Below are 24,745 nucleotides of genomic sequence, written 5' to 3'. Positions count from 1 at the left end.
TTATGGTTTGTTTCAGACGCAGGCGCAGATCGAGTAGCAGCTCTTCTTATGGCTCCAGAAGAAAAAGAAGTCGCAGTCGGTCCAGGGGCCGAGGAAAATCCTATAGAGTTCAAAGGTCTCGGTCAAGAAGCAGAACGAGAAGGTATGCGCAGGAGTTCCTATGCTGTGTCCAAGCTCCTCCTGAGCCGTGCCCCTGGGCCCTGCAGGTTTGACTGGCTTTAGATGGCAACTCTGTTGTCTCATTGGACAGTGCTCATGTGGTCACCATCTCATGGGTTTATAGCAGCTGGCTTGTTCAGTGTAACTTCACTCCTGCCTTTTGTATTTGTTTCTGGCTGTGCCTTCTCGTTCTTTGGATGATGGTGGAAGTATTTGAAGAAGGAAGAACAGGAGTCTCAAACTATCTAGGTTTAGAACTAACGTGCTGTGGTATGGACGGAGCATTTATGTCTTTTCAAAATTTGTTAAAGACTTCTCCCCCTGTTCTGTCTGTTTGTAGATAAGGCTTTTATAGAAGTAATGAAGGTTTAAGCGAGGTTATTTTGGGGGCCTCCATCTGATAATGCTCTTGGCCCGATAAGAGGAGGAAGTGAGGGGCTGGAGAGAAAGCTCAGCACTGAGATACATGCACATGGGTGGCATACGCATAGTCAGACACAGACACTTAAATGAAAGAAGCGAAGGACGAAGGACGAGAGATCTCTCCATCTCTGCTCAGAGGGTGTCATGAGAGGGCGCATTGTGAAAAGGCTGCCATTTATAAGACAGAAAAGTTCTCACAGGGAACCAAACTGTCTGGCACTTGGATCTTGAACTTACAGCTTAAAAAACCCAAGACTATAAAATTCTTGTGTATTCTGTGGTCCTTTGCTGTGGCAACCTGAGTAGACTAATGTGTGATGCATCACTCCTGCATTTCTAAAGGGCAGTGTCGGGATAGTGTGAGGAATTGGATATTTTGGACAATGGTAAAAAATATGCATCAGTGGAGGAGGACCACAGTATCGAGGGGATTGAGAAAAAAGGGATTTAGAAGTTTTTAGACACTGAGAGCTTTTAGACAAATGAGTAATGGGATAAATGAAAGAATAAACACAGAGCGTTAAAGATTGCTTCTTGTCTCTGCTTAGCTCTGTATAGTTTTAGGATCTAACTAGGGGTTCATGATAGCGTAATGACATAAAATACAGAATTCTTACATATGAAGTTTGATTGCAGTGAAGTCTCTATGTTTAGCTTTTCTGGATTTTTGTTATTTGACAGTGTCCACCTCTGCTTGTTATTTATCCCACATATGAACGACTGTGCAGAGTACGTTGCTGTTTTCTGTACATGCTCCAGTCTTCTAACCCACGTATGAACGACTGTGTAGAGAACGTTGCTGTTTTCTGTACATGTTCCAGTCTTCTAACCCACGTATGAACGACTGTGTAGAGTGCCTTGCTGTCTACACATTCTGCTCCAGTCTTCTGAGGGTTGGTTTTGTTTTGTTTCTTCCATAACCCCAGCACTTTTTTCTTTTTTTCTTTTCTTTTTTTTGCTATCATCTCTGCTTTGAAAATTCTTCCAACTTTTTAATGTTGAGTTTTACATAATACTTAATTCACTTTTTCTTTAAAATATTTTTTTTATAGTTTTCTATCCTTTTTCCCCAGGTCAAATTTAGCTCATCCTTTTTTGAACATCACATGTAGTTTCTGATTTATAACAATTATGAATATTGTGACCTAAGTTTTAATTAAAAATTCATGGGTGTGTTTCTTGGTTTTATATCTAGGTATGGTACCTGCAGTCATGGAGACTTTATAGCATATTTTAATTTTGAGTTGGGATATTCTTTCCTTTCTTTTAATTGTTACATATGAATATAAATTTACTATTAACTCACCTAATTTCTATTATAAAAGCTTGGTGTTATTTTTAGTCAGATTTTATCACGTTTAAAAGCTAAGAACAGTTGACACTTTTAATTTTTATAAGGAATGTTTTCCTCATATAACTTTTTGCTCATTTCTTGCTAAATTCATCCTAAAGTATTTTAATTTCTTACTGTTGTTATACATGGAGTTTTCTGCCTAACTACTTGTTATATTTATACATGAAGCCTGTGGAACTCATGCTAACCTGTCTCCTTTCCTACTCAGTCCTTTCATTGTGCCGGTTCACGTGTGCATCTACAGGCCTCATGTACAAACACAAGGAGTTTTGTCTTTTAGTTCTCATTCTGTCATTTCTTCCTGCCCTCTGACTGTATTGCTTTTAATTTCTATGATTATTAACTTCTCAGCAGTGTAAATAATACATATTTTTTCCTGTGATTTTACTGAAAAAAAAAACTCTTATATTTCTTCTGTCTCTAGACTTATAGCATGGGTATTTTTCTATTTTAAGAGTGCGCCCATCACCTTCTTCCCTTTCCAGAATGGGTGCTGAGTGTTGAATTTTCTTGAAGCCTCTTCATCCAGAGTAGAAATGGCGGTCTCCTCCAGATCTCCTAAGGAACCATGTTGCATTTCTGGAGTTAACCTCAGTAGATGTACATTTGTTGTTTTTTTGGTGTGGTATGAGCTTCTGTTCTCTGATTTTTTTATCTTTGTACTTTTACATTGATATTTATGTGATATTTGTCTTCTCTGTACTGCCTTTATTAAATTTATTACCTGCATTGTTTTCCCCTTCTTCACAAAGAGAACTTAAAATCTACGCCTTTAATTTCAATGCCCAGGAACAATTTTGGATTAGTGAACTGTGCTCTTTGAGGCTTTGATATGTTCAGGAAACTCTCTGGGCACAGAGCCATATATAATAACTTTCTTGATTTCTTTAGCAGAAATCATACAGCCTGAATATTCTATTTCCTTTGACTTCCTTTTGATAAATGTTTTTTGTCTAGTACATCATCCATTTCACGTGGATTTTAAATAAGTGCCTAGAGGTCTGCAAAGTGCCCTCTAATGACTCCAGGCTTTTCTGTTACTTCACTGCTTATTTTCTTTTTGTCTTTCATTAATTTACTATTACAACTGTTTTCTTATTTAAATTATCTGGCAGATTATCTAAACTTAAAAGGAAATATGTGGACAGGAGAGACAGCTCAGAGGTTAAGAGCACTGACTGCTCTTCCAGAGGTCCTGAGTTCAATTCCCAGTAACCACATGGTGGCTCACAACCATCTGTAATGGGATCTGGTGCCCTCTTCTGGCATGCATGTGTACATGCAGATAGAACACTCATAAAATAAATAAATACATCTAAAAAATAATAAAAATTAAAAGAAGGAATGCCAGGCATGGCTGGTGCACACCTACAGTCTATAATCCCACAGGAAGTAGGCAGAGGCAGGAGAGGCAGGAATTCAAGATCATACTCAGCTATAGAAAGGTTGAGACGAACGTGAGCTACACAGACCCTGTTTCAAAAACAAGCAGATTAAAAAGTAGACTTTGATTAATTATACCTTCTATTTTTCTGTTTTCTAAGTTATTTCTTTTATTCTCATTTCTTATTCTGTACTTTAAAAATAATTATTTATTTTTGCTTTATGTGATTGGTGTTTATCTGCATGTATGTCAGTGTGAGGATGTCAGATCTTAAATTACAGATAGTTGTGAGCTGCTATGTAGGTGCTAGGAATTGTTCTTCTGGAAGAACAGACAGTACTCCTAACCACTGAATTCTCTTTCCAGTCTCCTCTGTATTTTATTTTTATTTATTTAATTTTGTAATTAAGAATACATTTGTGTGTATATGTGTGTGTGTATGTGTGTGTATGTGTATGTATGTGAACATGTTTGTGCTGTGGTGTGCGTATAGAGATCAGAGAATTGTTTCATTTACTTTGAGTTCCAATGACTGAACGCAGGCTTGGCAGTAAGCACCTTTACCCACTGAACCATCTTCCCAGCTCTTTTGTTTCCTAGCTTTTGAACTGGGGATTAATTTATTAATTTATATTTGTATGCATATCTTCTGTTGATAAAAGTGTTTAATGCAGAATAGGTGTGGCAGCACATGTCTTTAGTTCTAGCACTCTAGAGGCAGAAGCAGGCAGATCTATAAGTTTGAGGCCAGCCTGATATACAAAGTTAGTTGCAGGACAGCCAGAGCTACACAGAGAAATCTTGTCTCTGAAAACAATAACAACAAAAATAGAAAAGTGTTTATGGCTGCAAATTTCCTGAAATTTCTGCTTAATTATATTCAGTGGACTTTTTCTCTCCAAGATACTAAAATTTCCAAATATATAGCAAAGTTGATATAATTTTATATTGAATACTCATATACACTAACGAGACATTTTCATTAACTTTCTACTTGATTTATCATATACCTATTCATTTCTTCCTCTCTGTGGATTAATTCATCCTAAAGTTTCATCCATTGTTTCACCTATATGTATATATTTCTTTTAAATATTTTAGTATCAAATCATAGAGTCAATATTTCACAAATTTTTCTTTTGAAAAAAATACTTAAAACCTTTTTCTTTTGTGGTAAAATTCATAATTTTACAGTGTACAGTTCTAAGCATGCATTTGTTGAAAGACAAATGTACATACACCTTTCAAAATAATAGACCTAATAGCTCACTTATAACTTTTCTTAATTCCTGCTTGCCAACTGGACTGGAACCACAGTTTTGGTTTATCAAATAGATTAATTTTATGTGCCTGCAGTCATATACCATGCACATTGTTGTTAAGGCTTATTAACTATAATACTTTTGAGATTTATTTTATGTATGTTGATAATTATTCTTTTGATTGTTGAACAATATTCTGTAGTACGAATCTTACTACATTTTATTGGAGAATTTGTGTAAAATCATGTAGTATTGATATTTTGTATATGCCCTCTTCTATTTATCTTAATGCTTTCATTACTATATTAGTACTTGTTACTTTTTGTTGCTGAATGGTATATACATCATGGTTTATTTCACACATAACCCATACATACATATTTATATATACTATGCTAAAAGGTCTATTCATGATTGAAAATAGGGCATTAAAATCTCTGACAGGCTAGCAAGATAAGGTGGCTTAACTGATAAAGGTTAACTGTGCAGTCTGTTGTCAGACCTGAGGTCCTGAGCTGGAGCCCTGAGACCCACATGGTAGAGGGAGAAAACCAACTTCCTCATGTATCTTCTGATCTCCACATGTGTACTGTGATATGCACTTGCCCAAACATACTTATGCAAAACAAGCAAATAAAACTGTAATTAAAATCTCCTCCTATTATTATTAATAATATTTCTCATGTCATCTTTGTGGATATTTGCTTCATGTATTTGGGTGCTCTGATGTTTAGTGCATATATGCTTAAACCTGTCCTGTCTTCTTGCTGCTGAAGAGACTGACTTCTTCTATAAATACCCTTTCCTCTTGTGACAGTCTTTGACTTGTAGTCTGTATTGTTTGATCTAGGTTTTCTACTTCTATTCTTTTTGGTTACCATGTATATTGAATATGTTTCCATTTTTTGTTCAATATATGTCTTTATAGCTAAGACTTTTCTATTTTATTGATTAAATTTGCTCTTTGACAGTTTCATATGTGTATGTAATGCATTCTGTTTCTTCTTACTCCTGCCTTTTGTTATCTCCTTGCTACCCCTGTCATCATCCCCACCTCCTTCCAAATCAGTCTCTTTTCCATATTTCAGATCTTGTTTTCTGACCCACTAATTTTAATAAGGATTAATTTTGTGGCCAAGGGTTTGGGACTATCCCCTGGAACCTGGTGAGCTTATCATTGAGTACCCAACTGAAGATAATTCCTGATTTCCCTAGGATCTCTTGCTATTTATAAGTTCAGTATGGAGGGGTAAAGGGTTCTAAACTACCGCAGTCCATGACTGACTGCAGGTAGGCACAGTTTTGTGACACCCCGTGTAAGCCACCATAGCTACTGTTGAGACCGTGATCACCATACTGTCATGCTCTGGAGATAAGTTTTTTCCAGCCTTGTTTCCTATATTTAAGCTCTCCATTGTCCCTGTTCCCTCGTGCGATGGTCCCTGAACTTTAGAGGGTAGTATAAAACCCTGTTTAGAGCTGACCTTAGGATTGCCACTTCTTAGAACTTTGACCTGTTGAAAGTCATCCGAGTTCATTGTAATTCACTGTAAAGAGAAGTTTCTGTGATTAAGGCTGTAATAAATATTTAGAATTTAGTTTGGTTCTGTGGTGGTTGGAATGAATTTGGCTCCTGTGGGCTTCTAGGGAGCAGCACTGTTAGGAGGCGTGGCCTTATTGGAGGAAGTTTGACACTGGGGGTGGGCTTTGAGGTTTCAGATGCTGGAGCCTGGCCCAGTGTTTCTCTCTCTTCCTGCTGCTTCCTGATCCACATGAAGAACTCTTGGCTCCTTCTCTAGCACCATGTCTGCCTGTGCCTGCCATGCTTCCCACCGTGATGGTAAAGTGAATTAAACCTCTAAAACTGTAAGCCATCCCCAGTTAAATGTTCTTAATAAGAGTTGCCTGGGACTGGTTTCTATTCATAGCACTAGAACACTAAGTCAGGTTCCATTCCAGTTTATCTACAAATCAATAGTTCCCTAATCCCCCTATGATTTCCTTAATCATGTGTTTTTGACCATGTTTATACTGTTGTAAGTCTTGTGTCTCGTAGACAGCAGTTAGTTGCATATTGTTTTGTTAATTCATCCAGTTATGCTATGATTTTGTTTTGTTTTGCCCTTTTTTTGATTTGGAAAGATTTAGCAGACTTGTCTTTAAAGTGATTACAGGGGTAAAGGATTGCTCAGTGGGTAGAGATCTTACCTGTGGAAAGCAGTGCCCAGCTTCCTGCCACTTTACACTGGGCACACATCTGTTTTTTGTGTTTTGTTTGTTGTTTGATTGGTTAGTTTTTTGCCATCACATAATTTTTATTCAAATATATAATTGCACTACTTTTCGTTTTCCCTTTTCCCCCTCCAGCCCTTTCCATGTCCCCTCCCTCCAACCCTTCTCATGGCTCTCCCCACTTTCAAGTTGATGGCCCCCTTTTCTTTTATTTCCCCTCCCTTTTTATTAAAAATAGACGGCCAGGGCTACACAGAAATCCTTACTCAAGAAAATCAAACCAAACAAACAGGTTCTTTTCTCATAAAATATATCCTGATTACACTTTCTCCTCTCTTTGCTCCTCCCATTTCCTCTCTCATCACCCCATCCAGGCCACTCCCCTTCTGTTCCTCTTTAGTAACAAACAGGCTTCTAAGAGATAACAACAAAACATAATAAAATAAAATAGAATAAGGTAAAGGAAAACCATTATATCAAGGTTGGAAAAGGCAAACTAACAGCAGGAAAAGAGTCCAAGAGAAGGCATAAGAACCAGAGACCTACTGGTTCACACACTTGGAGTCCCATAAAAACACTAAGCTAGAAGCTATAATATATTTGCAGAAGACCCGGTGAAGACCCTCCAGACCTGTGCAGGTCCTGTGCATGCTGCTTTAGTCTCCATGACTTGATAAGCTTTGCTCCATTGATTCAGAAGCTCTTGGTCCTCTGGTGTCCTCCATTCCCTCTGGCTCTTGTGCTCTTTCTGCTTCCTTTTCAACTGGGTTCCCTGAGCACTGAGGGGAGGGATTTTGTGGAGACATCCCACTGAGAGTTGTGTGTTCTAAAGTTTCTCTTTGTTTGCAGTGTCTGGCGGTGGATTCTCAGTTGCAACAGGAAGAAGCCTCTCTGATGATAGCTGAATAAAGAACTGAACACATTTGTCTTTCTGGGTCTGGGTTTCCTCACTCAGGATGAACTTTCCTACTTCCATCCACTGCTCTGTAAATTTCACAAAGTCATTTTTTTTGAACAGTTGAGTAGTACTCCATGTGTAAATGTACCACATTTTCTTTATTCTTCTGTTGAGGGACATCTAGGTTGTTTCAAGTTTCTGACTATCATGAACAGAACAGCAATGAACATGATTGAACAAGTGTCCTTGTGGTAGGATGGACCCTTCTTTGGGTATATGCCCAAGAGTGATATAGCTGGATCTTGAGGTAGACTGATTCTAGCTTTCTGAAGAACCACCATATTGATTTCCATAATGGCTCTATTAGTTTACACTCCCACCAGCAAAAAAAGGAGTGTTCCCTTTTCCCCACATCCTAACGGCAGGAGCTGTCACTTGTTTTTTTGACACTTGTCTTTCTGACAGTGTAAGATGGAATCTCAAAGTAGTTTTGATTTGTATTTCCCTGAAGGCTAAGGATGTTGAACTTTGTTTTAAGTATTTCTCAGCCATTTGAGTTTCCTCTTTTGAGATTCTGTTTAGATCTATGGGTATACCTTTGTAATCTTAGCCCTTGAAAGGTAGAGATAGAAGGATTAAAACTCTAAAGTAAGGTCAAGGTCAGCCTGGACTTTGTGAGATCCTGTTTCTTAACAACAACATCCACCACCAAAAACCACACTGAAACAGTCAACCAGCCTACCAACCAACCAAAAAAACCCCAAAGTAATTATATAGGAAAAAATACTTTGCCAGTTGGTCAGTTTATATTGTATCTTGCCCCTGTTTTGTTCTTTGTCACTGTCCTTTGTACCCAGTTTTGGTACTAATATGCTTTCATTTCTTTTTTTTAAAAAAGATTTATTTATTTATTTTTTGTATGTGAGTACACTGTCATTGTCCTCAGACACACCAGAAGAGGGCATCAGATCCCATTACAGATGGTTGTGAGCCACCATGTGCTTTCTGGGAGTTGAACTCAGGACCTCTGGACCTGGACCGTAGAGCCATCTCTCCAGTCAGCTTTTGTTTCTTTCTTATTTCTGTTTGTGTATTTTCGGTAGGGCTTTGCAGTTATCATAAAGTATTAGTGAATATCTTACAATATTTTAAACCAAGGCAACCTTACTTGGATGCAAGTGCCTCACTCATGCATCTCCTTATCTCTTGGAGCACAGTCCAGGAATGGAGGTGTGAGATTTTTGAGTCCAAGTAAACAGGGCAGACTCCTGTGACCTCAGTTTCTTTAAAACAGAATTGTTCTTACAATGTGCTTTTGTGCTCCTCCCAGGTATAGCGGATAGAAGTGACTTTACTTCAGCTGTATTATTGTATGTATGTATATGTATGTATTATTCATATCCTTCTACAAAGCTTTTTATACATGTTGCTTGTCATTGTGATTGAACACCTTTCTCATGACTTGTGTGTGTGTGTGTGTGTGTGTGTGTGTGTGTGTGTGTAGCCCTGGCTGTCCTCAGAACTCATACTGTAGACCAGGCTGGCTTCAAATTCACAGAGATCCACCTGCCTCTGCCTCCTGGGGTCAAAGGTGTGCACTGCCACTGCCTGACTCTTGTGACTCTTTTTAACCCTCAGAGTATAAATTTCCAGATCCTCTGAATAAAGTTGGGTATTGAATGAGAGTTTATTCTGCCTCATTTTTAGGCCCAGCTCTTCCAAGTTCACACTTCCAACTAAAGTGGTAAACACTTATCTATACCTTATGCTTTTAAAATCACAGTTTGCAAAACAGTATATTTATCAGTGCGATTTTATGCTTGCTTCAGTTTTTATGATTTTTGTCATTGATATTTTCTCCAAGAATTAAAAATGTTAAAAATGTTTAATTAAAATTAAAAATTTATGAAATTTTAGGTTATAGCTTAGTAGTTTAGTGTGCATGAGGCCCTGGATGCAATTTCCAGAGTCAGAAAACAAAGCAAAACATAAAAATACAAACCACCAACAATATGCTAGATATCATTATAGTTTTACAGTATCGTGTATGTTTGCATTTTCACTAAGTTTTTACTGCTCTCTGTTCTTATGTTGCTGTCCAGGATTTTCTTGTTTGACCTTGCAGGGTGCTTTTAATATTTCCTGTAAGGCCAACCTGTAAGAAGGTAGGACTGCAGCTTCACTTTAGCACTGAACAACTTCAGCTTTTATTTCAGTAGAGTTTTGTCTTCTACCAAATGCTTATTTTCTGTTTTATTTTAAAAAAATTCAGCTATTATTTTTTTCCAAATAAACTTTGTATCTCTTTTTTCCTCTTCCCCCCTGGAACTCAGAAGTACACCTGTTTACCCAGGTGATATATGTCCTATGTGCCTTACATTTTCTACAGTCAGTTTTATTTTTGCTGTTCTAAGACAACAATGTAAAATAACTTAACTGCTGTTGAGTGCTCTGGTTCCAACATTTGTTGTTTAGTTCCAGCACTTAAAATTATAATTTGGTCTTGGTGTTTGTTTTGTGGTTTTTGATAGAGGATCTTACTGTGTAGCCGAGGAGTCTTGGCGCCCACTGTGTAGGCAGTGGTTCCCAACCTTCTTATGCTGCAGCCCTTTATTTAAGACAGTTCTCCCCACGCCCAACCAGAACATTATTGTTTTTTCTGTTTCACAACTGCTACTGTTATGAATCATAATATAAAGGAACTCATGAAAGGGTCATTTGGCCCCCATAGGGGTCAAGATCCACAGGCTGCGAACCGCGTATGTAGCTCACTCTGACCTTGAACTCAGAGTTCTATCTCCTAGAGTCCTGGGAACAAAGGTGTGTGCATTCACATCCAGGTTTCTGTTTGTTGATATTCATTTTTAGTTTTTTTCTTCTCTTATTTTGAGACAGTAGCCCAGGTAGGCTTGGAACTCACTCTGCCGTGTAAACTGAGCGCAAATCTTGGTTCTCCTCCTTCAGCCTTTCAAATGCTGGTATTGCGGTGCTCCCTATCACGGTCATCCTGTCTGTGATCTTCCTGCTTTGCCTGCTTTTCCTCCTCCCCTTCCTCCTCCTCTTTTCTCTTCTCCCTGTCTTCCTGCTCCCTTTTCCTCTTCTCCCATTCCCCTCCCTGTCTTCCTTCTCCTCCTCTGGTTCTGACCTCCACTGTGGTGCATTTCTTTTTCTTTTTTTTTTATTGGATATTTTATTTATTTACATTTCAAATGTTTTCCCCTTTCTCAAGCCCCTCCCCCACAGAAATCCCCTATGCCATCCCTCCTCCCCCTGCTTCTGTGAGGGTGTGCTCCCACCCACTCCTGACATTTTACTATCAATCATTTTCAGATTATTTCTCTTTTTTAAATAGTTATTTTAAAAACCCTAATATTAGACTAAAAGGCAAGCTGAAAACAACTTAAGAATTCCCACATGTCCTTTATGTAAGCTCACCATAGTCAGCAAATCGGCTCTTAACAGTGCATCAAGTGGATGTAGACATCATTTAGGTCTCACTCACTTTCTGAGCAACGTGCTCTTTGCTCATCTTCTATAACCTTTGTCCTTCTGTAATTTCCCTCAGTTCACTTAGTTTGGGATTATGTGAAATTCTTTTTTTTTTTTTTTTTTTTGTCTTCATGATTAGAATGAGTTATGTGTTTTTGGTAAGAATATCAACTGGTTATATTAGGTATCAAGGTATGATACTTATTCTTTAGTGTTAGGTATCCAGTTGTTCATGATATTGCTATCATTGATGGTACACCTTATGTATGTAAGGTACCAGGCGGTGCCTACAGAATTACCATCTTTTCTTGTTCAGTTGAGAGATAACTTTTTTTAAAATTTTATTTTCTAAATTCTTTGTTTATATTCCAAATGCTTTCCCCTTTCCTGGTTCCCCCCTCCCCATATGTCCCATAAGTTCTCTTCTCCCCACCCATTCCCCAATCACCCCCCTCCCATTTCTCTGTCCTGGTACTCCCCTACAATGCTGGATCAAGCCTTTCCAGGATCAGGGACCTCTCCTTACTTCTTCATGGGAGTCATTTGATATGCTATTTGTGTCTTGGATATTCAGAGCTTCTGGGCTAGTTAATATCCACTTATCAGTGATTGCATTCCATGTGTATTCTTTTGTGATTGGGTTACCTCACTTAGGATGATATTTTCCAGTTCCAACCATTTGCCTAAGAATTTCATGAATTCATTATTTTTAATTGCTGTGTAGTACTCCATTGTGTAAATATACCACATTTTCTGTATCCATTCCTCCATTGAGGGACATCTGGGATTTTTCCAGTTTCTGGCTATTATAAATAAGGCTGCTATGAACATAGTGGAACATGTGTCCCTATTGCATGCCAGGGAATCCTCTGGGTATATGCCCAGAAGAAGTATAGCAGGGTCCTCCGGAAGTGTCACGTTCAGTTTTCTGAGGAACCGCCAGACTGATTTCCATAGTGGTTGTACCAGTTTGCAATCCTACCTGCAGTGAAGGAGTGTTCCTCTTTCTCCACATCCTTGCCAACACCTGCTGAGTTGAGAGATGTCTTTAGAGGGGGATTTTTCAGATTATAAATTTGTAACTTTGCAGACATTGTCTTACGAATTTTTAATTTTTAATTTTTAAGTATATCATCTGAAATAATCACTTGACATTTGCTTAATTATATTTCTAATTTTTTGTGGATGGTACGAGGGTAGAGGCTTAGGTTAATTTATGTTAATATAGAGGTCTAACACCATTATGTTACTAGAGTTTCAGGTTTTGTTTTGCTTTTAAGATTTATTTTGTTTTGCTTGCATGAATGTATGTGCACCCCCTATGTACCTGGTACCTTTGGGCCAGAAGAGGACGTTGGAGTCCCTAGAACTGGAGTTATAGATGATTGTGAATCTCTCTGTGGGTCTGACAACCAAACCTAGATGCTCTGCAAGAGCAACCAAGTCATTTTTCATCTTCTGTTTCACTCTGAATAGTTTGATACCTTAAAAAAGTTAATTGACCATATGAGTAAGATTCTCTGTTTGAATCGTTGGTTTGGTTCAATTGCTCTATTTTTATATCAGTCTTAAGACAGTTTTTATTATTATGTAAGGGAGTCCCTGCAGGTGTTGTTCATGGAAGTGAATGGTGCAAAGAGATAACAATGAAAACCTGACGTATCAGGGATGCTTCAGGGAGTCTAATTATAGGCAGTTAGGGTTATTATTTTTTTTTTGTTGTTGTTGTTGTTGTTGTTGTTTGTTTTTTTGGATTTGGTTTTTTCGAGACAGGGTTTCTCTGTATAGCCCTGGCTGTCCTGGAACTCACTCTGTAGACCAGGCTGGCCTCGAACTCAGAAATCTGCCTGCCTCTTCCTCTCAGAGTGCTCGGATTACAGGCGGGCGCCACTACCGCCCGGCTATTATAGGCAGTTAGAAAAAGGCCTCCTGAAGTAATATAATCCTCATTGAATAAGGAAGCGTAATTACATTAAAACTTAACTCAGGGTACATGTCATTTCTTCCAAGATGATAGGTTTGGCCTGGTCTTGATCATACAAATAGCATAGAGGACATTTGGGCTATTAGCCACCTCTTTCCTGGTTGTAGGATCTTGATATGGCCTGGCCCAACAGATAATGCAGATCACCAGACTGTTAGTCACTTCAGTTCTCTGTTTTCTGAATGGAAGGACACATGTTTAATCTTTCCCGTTGGAAAGACAATCCAGCTTGCTTAATCTTTCTGGTTTCTCTGGAGATCTGTGGGCTCAAGTATCTTCCCTGCTCTGCTCCCAACAGTTATGGTTCTGTAAAATAGGAATTATTATTTGCAGATCCATATGCATTTAGAGTCAGCCTGACAATCTTTTCAAGTCAGCTGGAATTGGGGAGGGGCAGTTCATCGAGTCACTAGAATGGGAACGCTTAATGTTGTGTCTTCAGTTAATGAGTATCGTGTGTATCTTTATTCACTTCTTTAATTTCAACAATGTAGTTTTCAGTGTAAACATTTTTATGTTATTTAACTTAGTGCTGCTTTGACTAAGTAACTAAGGAAAGATTTAAACAACAGTTTTATTTCTCACAGTTGGTTGGGTACTGATGAAGGCTCTTTTCGTGGATCATAGAGGACAATTTTCTTGCACCATTTGTTCTCCTGTAGTGGAGAATACTGAGGAAGGAAGCAGTCTTTATCTTTTCTCTCTTGTCAGCGCACCTTCCCCACCATAAGGGTCTTATTATCTGGATCTGATTACTTCCCAGAGGCCGGCTCATCAGGTCCTGCTATACATTTTTAGAGGCTGTCTTTGTCAATGTTCTAGTGCTATGAAGAGCTATGATGGCCACAACAACTCTTATAAAAGAAAGCACTGTCGTCATTATGGTGGGAACACGGTAGTACACAGGCTGACGTGCTGGAGAAGTCGCCGAGAGTTCTATATCTGGATCAGTAGCCAGCAGGAAGGGTGAGACGCTGGGCCTGGCGTGGGTTCTTGAAACCTTAAAGCCCACCCCTAGTGACATACTTCCTCAGACAAGGCCACATGTTCTAATATTTTCAAATAAATGCCACTCCCTGATGAGCAAGCATTGGAATCTGTGAGCCCGTGGGGCCATTCTCCTTCAAACCACCACAAGAACACACAATTACTGTATAGCACACATATTTTGTTATATTTATTTTCATATTTTTCATGCTATTAAATGTTCATTTATATCTGCTCTTTAATAAAAGATATATTCAGGGCATGGTGGCACATGCCTTTAATTTCATCACTTGGGAGGTAAAGGCAGGAGGGTAAGGAGTTCAAAGTCATCCTTGACTATATAACAAAGAATCTGAGGTGTATCTGAGCTATAGGAGATCCTGCTTCAGAAAACACAAACCAAAAGACAATAACAAATACAAAGGCTATATATGTGATTATGTGTATGTGTAGATTTATATACTGATAATAATTAAAAAATGCAGGCTGGTCTCAACTACGTGTTGAGTTTGAGGCCACTTGGGCTACCGTGAGTCCCTACTTCAAATAAACAAATAACAAGAACAACAAGAAAATATTACAAAGATTGTTACAGTGACCATCTCCAGCATAGGATTGGAGTACAGAAAGGGGAGAAATCATTTTTAAAATCTATTTTGAACAGTAACTTGAAAGAAATGCAAGAGATTGTAGTTGTTATTTGCCATTGTAGCCATTTTCCCCAGTATATAAAGCAATATAAATACTAACACTGGACTATTTTAAGATTTACCTTTTTAATTACTTTCTAATATGTAGATACACAATTTTATATTTTATAGTACATATTATATAATTTTTGCATTTTATTATCTCATGTGTTTTCTGCTTATTTTCTGATATAAAATATTGCTGCTCTTATTAGTTCCTCTGGATTCCCTGAAGGTTCCTTAAGATTTCCTCTGAAAACATCTTATTGTCTGATAAGTAAGCATTTTACTCCTCTTGTTTTGACTGTTTATCTTGTTTTCTTGGCTCATTTCCATGTGTAGTGCGTCATGTCAGTGGAGGAGAGAATTGATGAGGCTGGGCATTCCGGAGTGCCCTCTGTTTGCCGGCCACACCCACTCTTACCTTTAACTGCAGTGTTAACTATAGGCATGGGCTTGTTTTCCTCACTGTTTGCCTTTTAAGCCTGAAGAAAAGTCTTTCCATATATCTTCCTTGCTGAGAAAAAAACCTTTAAACATTAATTGGTGTTGATTTTTATTAGTCTCTTATCTTTCAAAATAAACTGTAGTTTATTTTCCAGTGTCTTTTCATGCTTTTCATCTTACCTTTTGATGATTTGTCTGACTTTGGTAGTCATATGAATTTATTGAACATTAATTTCACAGTTACTTGATTTTCTTTTCTTTGTTTTTGCGAAGGTGTATCTCTGTGTTGCCTAGATTGATTTCAAACTCTTGAAGTCAAGAAATCCTCTTAGTCTCATGAGTAGTGGGGTTATAAAACTGTTCCAATCATAATTGTTTTCTTATTTAAACATTTACATTTTAGTTAGTGTGTGTGTGTGTGTGTGTGTGTGTGTGTGAAGACATCATGCAGGAATCAATTTTCTTCTTCCACCAGGTGGGAACTCTTGAATGAACTCTCAAGTCTTCAGGCTTGGCAGTGAGTGCCTTTACCCTCTGAGCCATGCAGTTAGCCCCAATTTTCCTTTTATTTCCTAATTGAGAGAGGGTAGTATAATTATTATATTAATGTATTAATAATATAATTTATTAAATTATATTCAGAAGACACATTATATATGTGTATTATTTTAGGATTTAAACAAATATATTTCATTATGAACTAGGACCTACCAGATAGATATTTCCCATTATTCAGTTTCTAAGCTTATTTGCACGAGTCATTTTCTTTACTAGAGGCATTTCTTTTTGCTTTTGGAAGATGGCAATAGAGGATTTCCCCTACAGCAAGCTGGATAGAGACAGTAGCTAATAGGTGAGCTCTGGGCTGATGGCTAGATAGCTCTCGTACCACTGAATAAAGTAGAGGAGCTAAGGGAGGTTATCCCAGACGTCAGTGGCTGGCCTCCACATGTGTGTCACCCCCCATGTCTACATATGCAAGCATGCATGCAATACAAAATATGAAAGTGGAATAAGAAAGAAAAAATGCATTCTGTAAACTGTATGAAGATATTGATTATTGTATGTTAAAGTCATGAAATTTTCACTATAATAGAGTTTCACAGATAAAGCAAATAACACATATTTATTAATCGAAAGAAATACAGCATATTTTCAGGAAATTTGTTTCCAAAGTACTTTGTGCTAGACTTAGCGACATACACCTATAATCTTATCTCCCTGGAAGGTACAGCAAGAGGGGTACATGTCCAAGGCCAAAAAATGTCTCAAAACAATGATCACTAACTGCTATCACCACCACTATAAAAAAGTCACTTGTAAACTGAAAAGGTGGCATTTTTCATAAATAAATAATTTTATTCTTTATTTACCCATTATAATATATGGGTAAATATACATGAATTTACTCTTATATCATTGGGTTTTGGTAGCTTAACAGAATTTTAGAAAAAGTCTAATTCTTATATTCCCCATGTCTTTATGTAAGGAACAAAGGGCAACATTTCTGATCTAATTTTGTGTATATTCTGTTTTGGAGTATTAAGTAGAAAGGTTGGATTACATTTTGATAGAGTAATCTTTATCTTTTCTTAATTTGAACAATAATGATCTTTTTGAAATTAGATTAGATTCTCTTAAGTTTGTAAAATTATTCTTCTTCATATGAAACAAATGATCTTTATTCACATAATCTAAATTAATATCTTGGAACATAATTTTATATTGCATGATCTTTCTGTTGTTGTGATATTTTTCTCATAGTTCTTTTGACTTTAATAGTTACTTCCTAATCAACAAATAAAATCAAAACCTCTTCTGCATTCATTGTTTGGAACCCATTACTCTGTCAACAAACAAACATCATTGAGGCCCCGTTAATAACTGTCAATTATATAAGATCATGTGCAGATGTCTGCATAGGCTTAAATATAGATTTTATCCTTGGGTGGTCTCTGGTTTTGAAATGAATAGTGCTTGAGTTCAGGAATGTGCATTTACCTTCAAATCAAAGATGAGGAAAGGAGAGAATTTAAGTGACATTGGAGGTTTTCATTTATTTCTTCTTATTCCTGCTTTAAGTTTTTTGTGATTATATTTAAGTATCCACTTAGATCTTTCTTATAGTTTAAAGTGCTTCTGGAATAGTTATTAAATTCAAAACAACATTTAAATAAGATATTTTAATATACAATTATGAAAATTATAGAAATGATATAAATGGTAGATTTTACAGTTTTATTCTTCTTTAACCTATTGATTTTTGTTTTGCTTATATCTGAAAATGAGGGAAAAATGTGTGCTTAGAGAGCAATTATTTTATTTTATTGAGGACATATCTTAAAAGTCAAGAAGTGAAGCCGCTTGGTAATGCTATAAATTTGAAACTGTCCTACAGCAAGACACTATGATGCAAATATGACTTAATAAGATCACAAACTGAATTTCAGTGAAACAACCAAGATTTACATTAAATTAGGAATTTTAAAACTGATTTAGTTTGTTTTACTGAGCATTTGCTTAATAACATTTTGCCTTCTTGCAATCTTTTTAAAGACAATAATTCGTCTGTGAAATGCAGGCACATCTTCAGTAGAAAAATTGAAAGTAACAGCTCACTTTCTGAAACCACACATATAGCGATATAAAGAAATATTTCAGCTCTACAAAATTTAATAAATCATCCCATTTCCTAATTTGATCATATTAGATGCTGATGTGGAAGAAGCATTTCAAATACCATCTCCTCATTAATATACATCAGTCTGGGGAATAGAATGGAATACTTATGCAGAGATGTCACAGTTACTGTTTCTTAGTTTACTAAGTGGAACAGGTTGATGTGATACCGGGTGCTATTTGTCAATGTCTTGTTAAAATGGTTTGGGTCGAGTTATGGAGTCCAGAAAGACGGCGGCTGATAAATCAAAAGTGGATTGAGTGGACAGGAGGCAGTGATTGATACTGTGACAGGATCTGAGGAGAGGAGCCTTGATGCAAGCATGCATGATGCTGAATATGAGAAAGAAGATGGCCCCGGAGTATGGATATTATTCAAGGAAATGAGAATAATATTATCAGCCTGAAAATATTGCTGGGTGAAGATTAGGATACTTCTTATTAGAACATAATACTTTGCCAGAATGGTAGGGATAAATATATGTAAAAATTTATGTGAGAAGAATGTTTAACTTCTTATGGAAGACTCTTGAATGATTACTTACTTTAAAAAAAAACCTATATCATATATAAGCTATATGTTTATATGTGCTCTAACTCCTGTGAAATTAATCTTAAAAAACAACTATTACATATTAATTTCACAAGACTGTAGTGTTCATTGATAAATTATGAAGACAAATAGTTTACTATCACTCTATTTTCACTCATAAAATCAGGTTGTTACTACCTTCAAGAGAGGAATCTTCATTGCATAATTTCCAGCATTTTTGAGATTGTCATTTTAAGCAACAAGCAGAAGATTCTTGATGGAGCTATTGTATAAGGATCAAGGTTCTAGGTGCTGAGCAGCCCTCACTGAATTGTAAGTGAAATGCTAGTTGATGTCAGGGGACTCCCGGAAATCTTTAGTCCTTGACTAAGTGTAAGTGGGAACAAAATTCTTTGCTGTCCTATTGGAAGTGTTCTTTAACTAACATAAGTAGAAGAGATTCTTTGGAAGGGCATTTAGTTAACTTTTAATTATCTCTATGATTTATATTTGTGAGAGACAGATAAATACATAATTGCTAAATAATTGTAGGCCTAATATTTTACTTTTATGTTTAGTGGTTTTCTTCTTAAGTTCTTAATGCTTTATCACTCAATTTCTGTTTGTTATCTAATAGAAAGAATTTGAAATGAGGCATTATGAAATATTCAGATAGCCTGAATCATTAGTGATGAGCTTATGGGTTTATTGACAATGTTTTTCTTAAAGATTCTGATAATAATGTGAATAGTATTCTTTAATTTCTTAACACTACTCTTCTGTTTCAGAGTCTCTCACCCTCAATATTTGGAAAACCAGTAAACAACACTTATTTGTTTGTTTATTAGACAATTTTCATTATGCACTCTGGCATGCCTAAACCTCACTATGTAGACCTGATTACTCTCCAATTAAGAGTTTGGACTGACTCTGCCCCCTAATTGCTTGGATTAAAGATTTGTTCCACTGCTTTCTGCTAACATACATACATACATACATACATACACACACACACACATACAAACATACATACATACATACACACACATACATACATACATACATACATACATTTGTATATTTTTTCCATTCTTAACTGTGCTATTCAGTATGACAAGTTATTTTCTTCTTCCTCTTTTGGTGCTAAGATTGCACCCAGCACCTTGTGCATGTTAGACATAGACAAACACTCTAGCACAAAGCTACCTCCTTGCTTCTCTTAATTTTTTTATAAGTCTAGATTGTTTTTTATAAATACTTGAGATAGGAAAACCAGTCCTTTCTAAATTATTCATCTCTTATTTGTAATTTTCTGGAATTTCTCTTTTAGTAATTTACAATACAATACAAAATGTTGATAAGGCCACTACCCCTTTGTGATATGACTCCTCCCTCATTTTTCTATCACATCTTTCCACATCTAGTCATAACATGTCAGTGTTTTAGTAATTCTTTTGTCTCTCTAGGTTGCCCTGAATGTGGGTTATTTTTGCTCAAAATGTACTCCTACATAATCATTTCTTCTTTTGTTTGTAGGTGTATGGTGTATGTATGTGTCCATGTTCATGTGTGCATGTGTGTATATTTGTGCAGATGCACATAGATGTGTGTGTCAGATGTCTTCCTAAATCTCTCTCCATCTTACTGTTTGAGATTGGGTTTCTCTTGAACCTGGGGGTCACCTATTTGCTTAGGCTGGCTGGCTAGCACGCTCTAGGGATTTGATTATAGTTGTGTATTACTGTGCCTGGATTTTATGTGGGTACTGGTAATCTGAATTTAGGTCTTTATTCTTATACCGTAAACACTTTACTGACTGAGCCATCTCTCCAGCTCCTACTTACCACTTCTTGGTCTTCCTCCTTCCCTCTCTCTGACCTTTTGTCCTTCCTTAGTTTTTGAGACAGAGTCTCAGTGTGTATCTTAGGCTGATGAACTTGTGATCTTCCTGCTTCAGCCTTTTGTATGAGCATGGTGATGCAATTAACCCAATGGTTCTGACCAGTTACTTGCATTGACATTATTGCCTACTTGGTCAGGTTGTTGCCTTAGGTTTTTTGTTTTGTTTTGTTTTGTTTTTGTTTTCCTGTTGCTGTGATAAGATATCTGAGAAAACTGACTTAAGGGAGAAAGGATTATTGCTTACAATTCAGGGATACAGTCCATCATGGTGGGGAGGTCAAGGCAGCTGGACACATCACATCTACAGCAATGCCGATGGAGTCAGATGACTCCATTATAGAGTCCCAGATCCCCCATATAGAGAAATAGTGCCACCTTAGAGTTCTCCTCGCTGAGTCTAGATCTCATCAAGTTGACAATTATCACTAACCATTACAATTAACTTTTAAAGGATATCTTATTAGTTCCTAAAGGACAACCTTATTTAAGTCATAGCCTCTTTTATTTAAGATTCATTTATCTCTGTGTTATATGAGTGTGTACCTTATGTGTGTGGGGGTTCCTCTTGAGACCAGAAGAGGATATCAGATCCCTTGGAACTAGAGCTATGGATGGCTGTGATCCACCTGACATGGGTACTGGGAACAGAATTCAGGTCTTCTGTATATGTAGTGCATGTTCTTAGCCAATACAGTCAGCTTTTAAGTTAAAGTTTAAATCAAAATCTAAAACAGTCTCTTGTAGTTCATGTCCCTGTAGAACTCAAGCATGCATTGAACTACATGGCTTATCATTTGTACATTTGTATATAATGGATGGTTTGACGGTTCATATGAAGGTTTTTGTTAGACTCAGTTTGTAATTTTCAGAAGTGACTGGGACCCTGGAGCTGTCGAGATACTGAGGATTTTAGTTTGGAAGGTTATTTTTAATTGAGGCAGGAGTCACTTAACAATAGGGTAAATTTTGGGGAGAGGTATCACTAGGCGGATTTGTTGTCTAGACTCCGTAGAATGTACGTTCACAAACCCAGATGGTGTAGGTCAGTCAGTTGACACGGCATCTTGATGTATTCAAAAGATGTGCCAACAGGAGATATATAAAGCTGCTATCTGTAGACCATGCCACTTTCATATAGTCAGCCTTCTCTTTAAAGATAACTAGAAGTACCTTTAGAAATAACAAAGCATATAGCATAATAGGCATATAATTTTGTAGCATGGTTGTCATTATTAGTGCTATACACTTTACATAGTTTTGAAGACCATATTTTTCTAATAGTGGAACATCAGCATGTGTAATACACTGAACTATGAAATTAGAGTGACTATGATAGTGATTATTCAACTTTGTTATAATCCTTTTGGGTTATCCTGTATGTACAGTTTATTGGTGACAAAACCACTACTATGTGGTACATGTCTGTTTAGTGTTGGGAAGCTGAGACTGGAGACGTCAGTTCTGAGGATAGCAAGGAGGAGTAAGTAGCTGAGCGCACTCCTGAGTGTGATGGCTTATATCTGCTCATTACCAAGGGTGTGTGTGTGTGTGTGTGTGTGTGTGTGTGTGTGTGTGTGTGTGTGTAAAGATCATGCAATGTATCTTAATGGAGGCCAGGAGAGGGACCTGGAGAAGGAAACTGAGAAGCCTTGTTTTTGAACTGGTAGCCTGAAAGAGAGCTGTGCACATCCAGTACAGGAGCTGCCAGTTTGGGTTTTAAAAACAGGTCTTGTTTCTGTAGGTATACGTATTTTTTTAAAAAGGGGTATTTCTATTGTTTTCTCATTTACTTTACTAGAGTATATTTATACAATTTGCTTAAAATAAAGAAGAAGCCAAGCTGGTGGGTCTAGCAATGTCTTATTAACATTTCCTTGACCAGATCCAGAAGCAGTTTTGCATTGACATTCAAAACAGATGGAGTTTTAATTATTAATCCTATAGAATTAATGAGTCCCATTATAAAGCAGGGTACTCTCACTCAACTCCACCCCACTTCTCTATCATGTTGCTTTAATTAGGACTTTCTGGACAAGAGGTAAGCTGTTAGGTATTAATTCTGAAATCCTCCAGTATTTTAATAAAAGACTTTGGGGTTCATTTTGAATATAAGATGCTATTTTTATGAGGCAAGCCCTTGCAATATTGCAAAGGTTGGCCTCAGACTTTATATGCTTCTGCCTCAGCCTTCTAAAGTAGATTACACATGTCAGCATACCTTAACTTTGATTCAAAGATTTTATGTAGGTCTGTAGTGTTGTACTGATGAACAAATAAACACTCTCCCTTAAATCAGTTTTAAGACTGTGTGTATGTGTGTGCATGAGTATAAGTATAGTGTATATATGATATATAAAGTATGTATGAGTGTAAATATGATATATGTGTGATATATACAATATGTGTGTGAGTGTATGCATATGTGATCTGTACAGTGTGTGACTGTGTGGTGTATATGTGATCTGAACGGTATGTGAGTGTGGTGTATACAACTGTGTGTAAGTGGGTGTATGTGGGATGTACACTGTGTGAGTGTATTATATGTGGGATGTATACAGTGTGTGTATGAGTGTAAATGTGGTGTGTATGTGATGTATACACATGAGTTTGCAAACACACCTGTGGGCAAGTCAGATGTGCTGCTGTGTTCTGCCTGTTTCCTTAGACAGGCCTTTCCCTGGATCCTGCCGGTAGCCAGCAAGCGCAGAGCTCCTCCATTCTGCCCTGCCACAGCCTGAGGCTCCAGTGTGTATGTGACCTCTCAACCGATTTATGTGGGGCTGGGATTGGAAATTTTTGTTGTTTTTGTCTAATTTATTAGCCTCATTTTAACAAATTATTCACATTTTTAGTTGACAAGAGAATTGTGTTTTATAATGACTGTAGTGCGATTCTAGTTCCTCAGTAGTAGACTCACATCAGAGTATTTTGTGCACAACTACGGTTAGGGTCCAGATTTCCACAGAGGCCTGGGCCCTGAGCAGCCCTGTCTGGAACCTCTGAATTGATTGCCTTGGCCCTATGTCACTAAACTAAGTTGGGGTTACCAGTTCAAACTGGTTTGCAGCCAGGTTTGACTTCTGTGTGGGTGGGGCTTTGGTCCCAAACCAGTGGAGTTGGATGAGTTGTCCAGTTTGATTTTTCATGACTTTTCTTGTTGACTTAAAATTGACTGTACTTTATGCAACACTTAGTTCTGGTAATAGCTGCTGTCCCTTCCTCGTACTTGTCCATTTGAACACTGTGCCTTTCATACCAAGGGTGTGCTTTACCACTGAGCTGCACCCTCAATCCTGCTAGCTAATGTCCTGTTGTCTGTGAATTGTGTCTCATTTGTAGCAGAGTGATAGAAAACAATGAGAAAATTCTATGTGGAAATGTTTCCTTTCCAGATCAGCGTTTACTAGCAAGTCTTGCCATGTACATTTTTTAGATAAAACCAGCTGTGAAAGGAGATTACTGAAGGGCTTCATAAATCTTGGTAGGTACCTAAATCTAGTTCCTGTCATGTAAAGATTTTAACAATTGTGTTTTATATGTGAGTGACCCAGTGTGGGTGGCGCATGCACATGTGTATGTTTTATCTGATTGCTTCTCTATATACTTCCTGCATGCCCGGTTCTCACAGAGGCTAAAAGACAGTGCTGGATCTTTTATGGTTACAGATGGTTGTGAGCTGCCATATGTGTGCTGAGAATCAAGACCAGGACCTCTCTAAAAGCAGCCGTTTGCTCTCTTCGTAAAAATAGTATTTAATATTTGATGATATTTTGTTGCAGTACTTTCCACACTTTTTTTGGTGTAGACTTGGGTATCTAGTTTCTTAGTCATGTTTATCTTGTGGATGCTGTTAGCCTACAACTACAACAGGAAGTGCAAATAACACTTTTGTAATTGTATATTAAGATGAGTGTTCCTGATAAGGATAAATGTCAGTTTTTTTTTTCTTGGTCAGTAGTTCTTGATGTCTCTTTAATACTTGGAATAAATCTTTCACTCACAGGTATTAAACATTAAATTAATAAAGTTTTACATGTATGTATGTGTATATGTATATAAATAAAATCTTACTCTGTATCTTAGACTGGCAAGGAACTTGCTGTATAGCCACTGCTGGCCTTGACCTTGGGACAGTCCTGCTTTAGCTTCCTAAGTACTGTGGGGATTACCAGAGTCCAGTTAACCTTTCTTTTTTAATGTTGAGTATGGATAAGACCATTTTATACTCTTTTTATCTTCCAGATTTCTTTTAAGATGAAGTTTGGTTTTTTTTCCCCCAATACAGGATCATTATAACAAGAATGAAGAAGTTTGTTAGAATCAT

General features: G+C 37.2%; 1 protein-coding gene across 2 annotated transcripts in view; it reads left to right on the top strand.

Annotated features, from left to right (window-relative positions):
* The window catches only part of Rsrc1 (arginine and serine rich coiled-coil 1), a 364,221-nt gene that overhangs the window by 8,903 nt on the left and 330,573 nt on the right, over positions 1 to 24,745 (top strand). For both annotated transcript variants that reach the window (XM_052180392.1, XM_052180391.1), the window contains exon 3: positions 17 to 142. In XM_052180392.1, coding sequence (XP_052036352.1) covers positions 17 to 142 — 126 coding nt within the window. The remainder of the gene's footprint in view (positions 1 to 16; positions 143 to 24,745) is intronic.

Source organism: Apodemus sylvaticus, chromosome 4 (genome assembly GCF_947179515.1).
Source record: "Apodemus sylvaticus chromosome 4, mApoSyl1.1, whole genome shotgun sequence".
Taxonomy (NCBI): domain Eukaryota; kingdom Metazoa; phylum Chordata; class Mammalia; order Rodentia; family Muridae; genus Apodemus; species Apodemus sylvaticus.
This window is presented reverse-complemented; position numbering and strand designations above follow the sequence as displayed.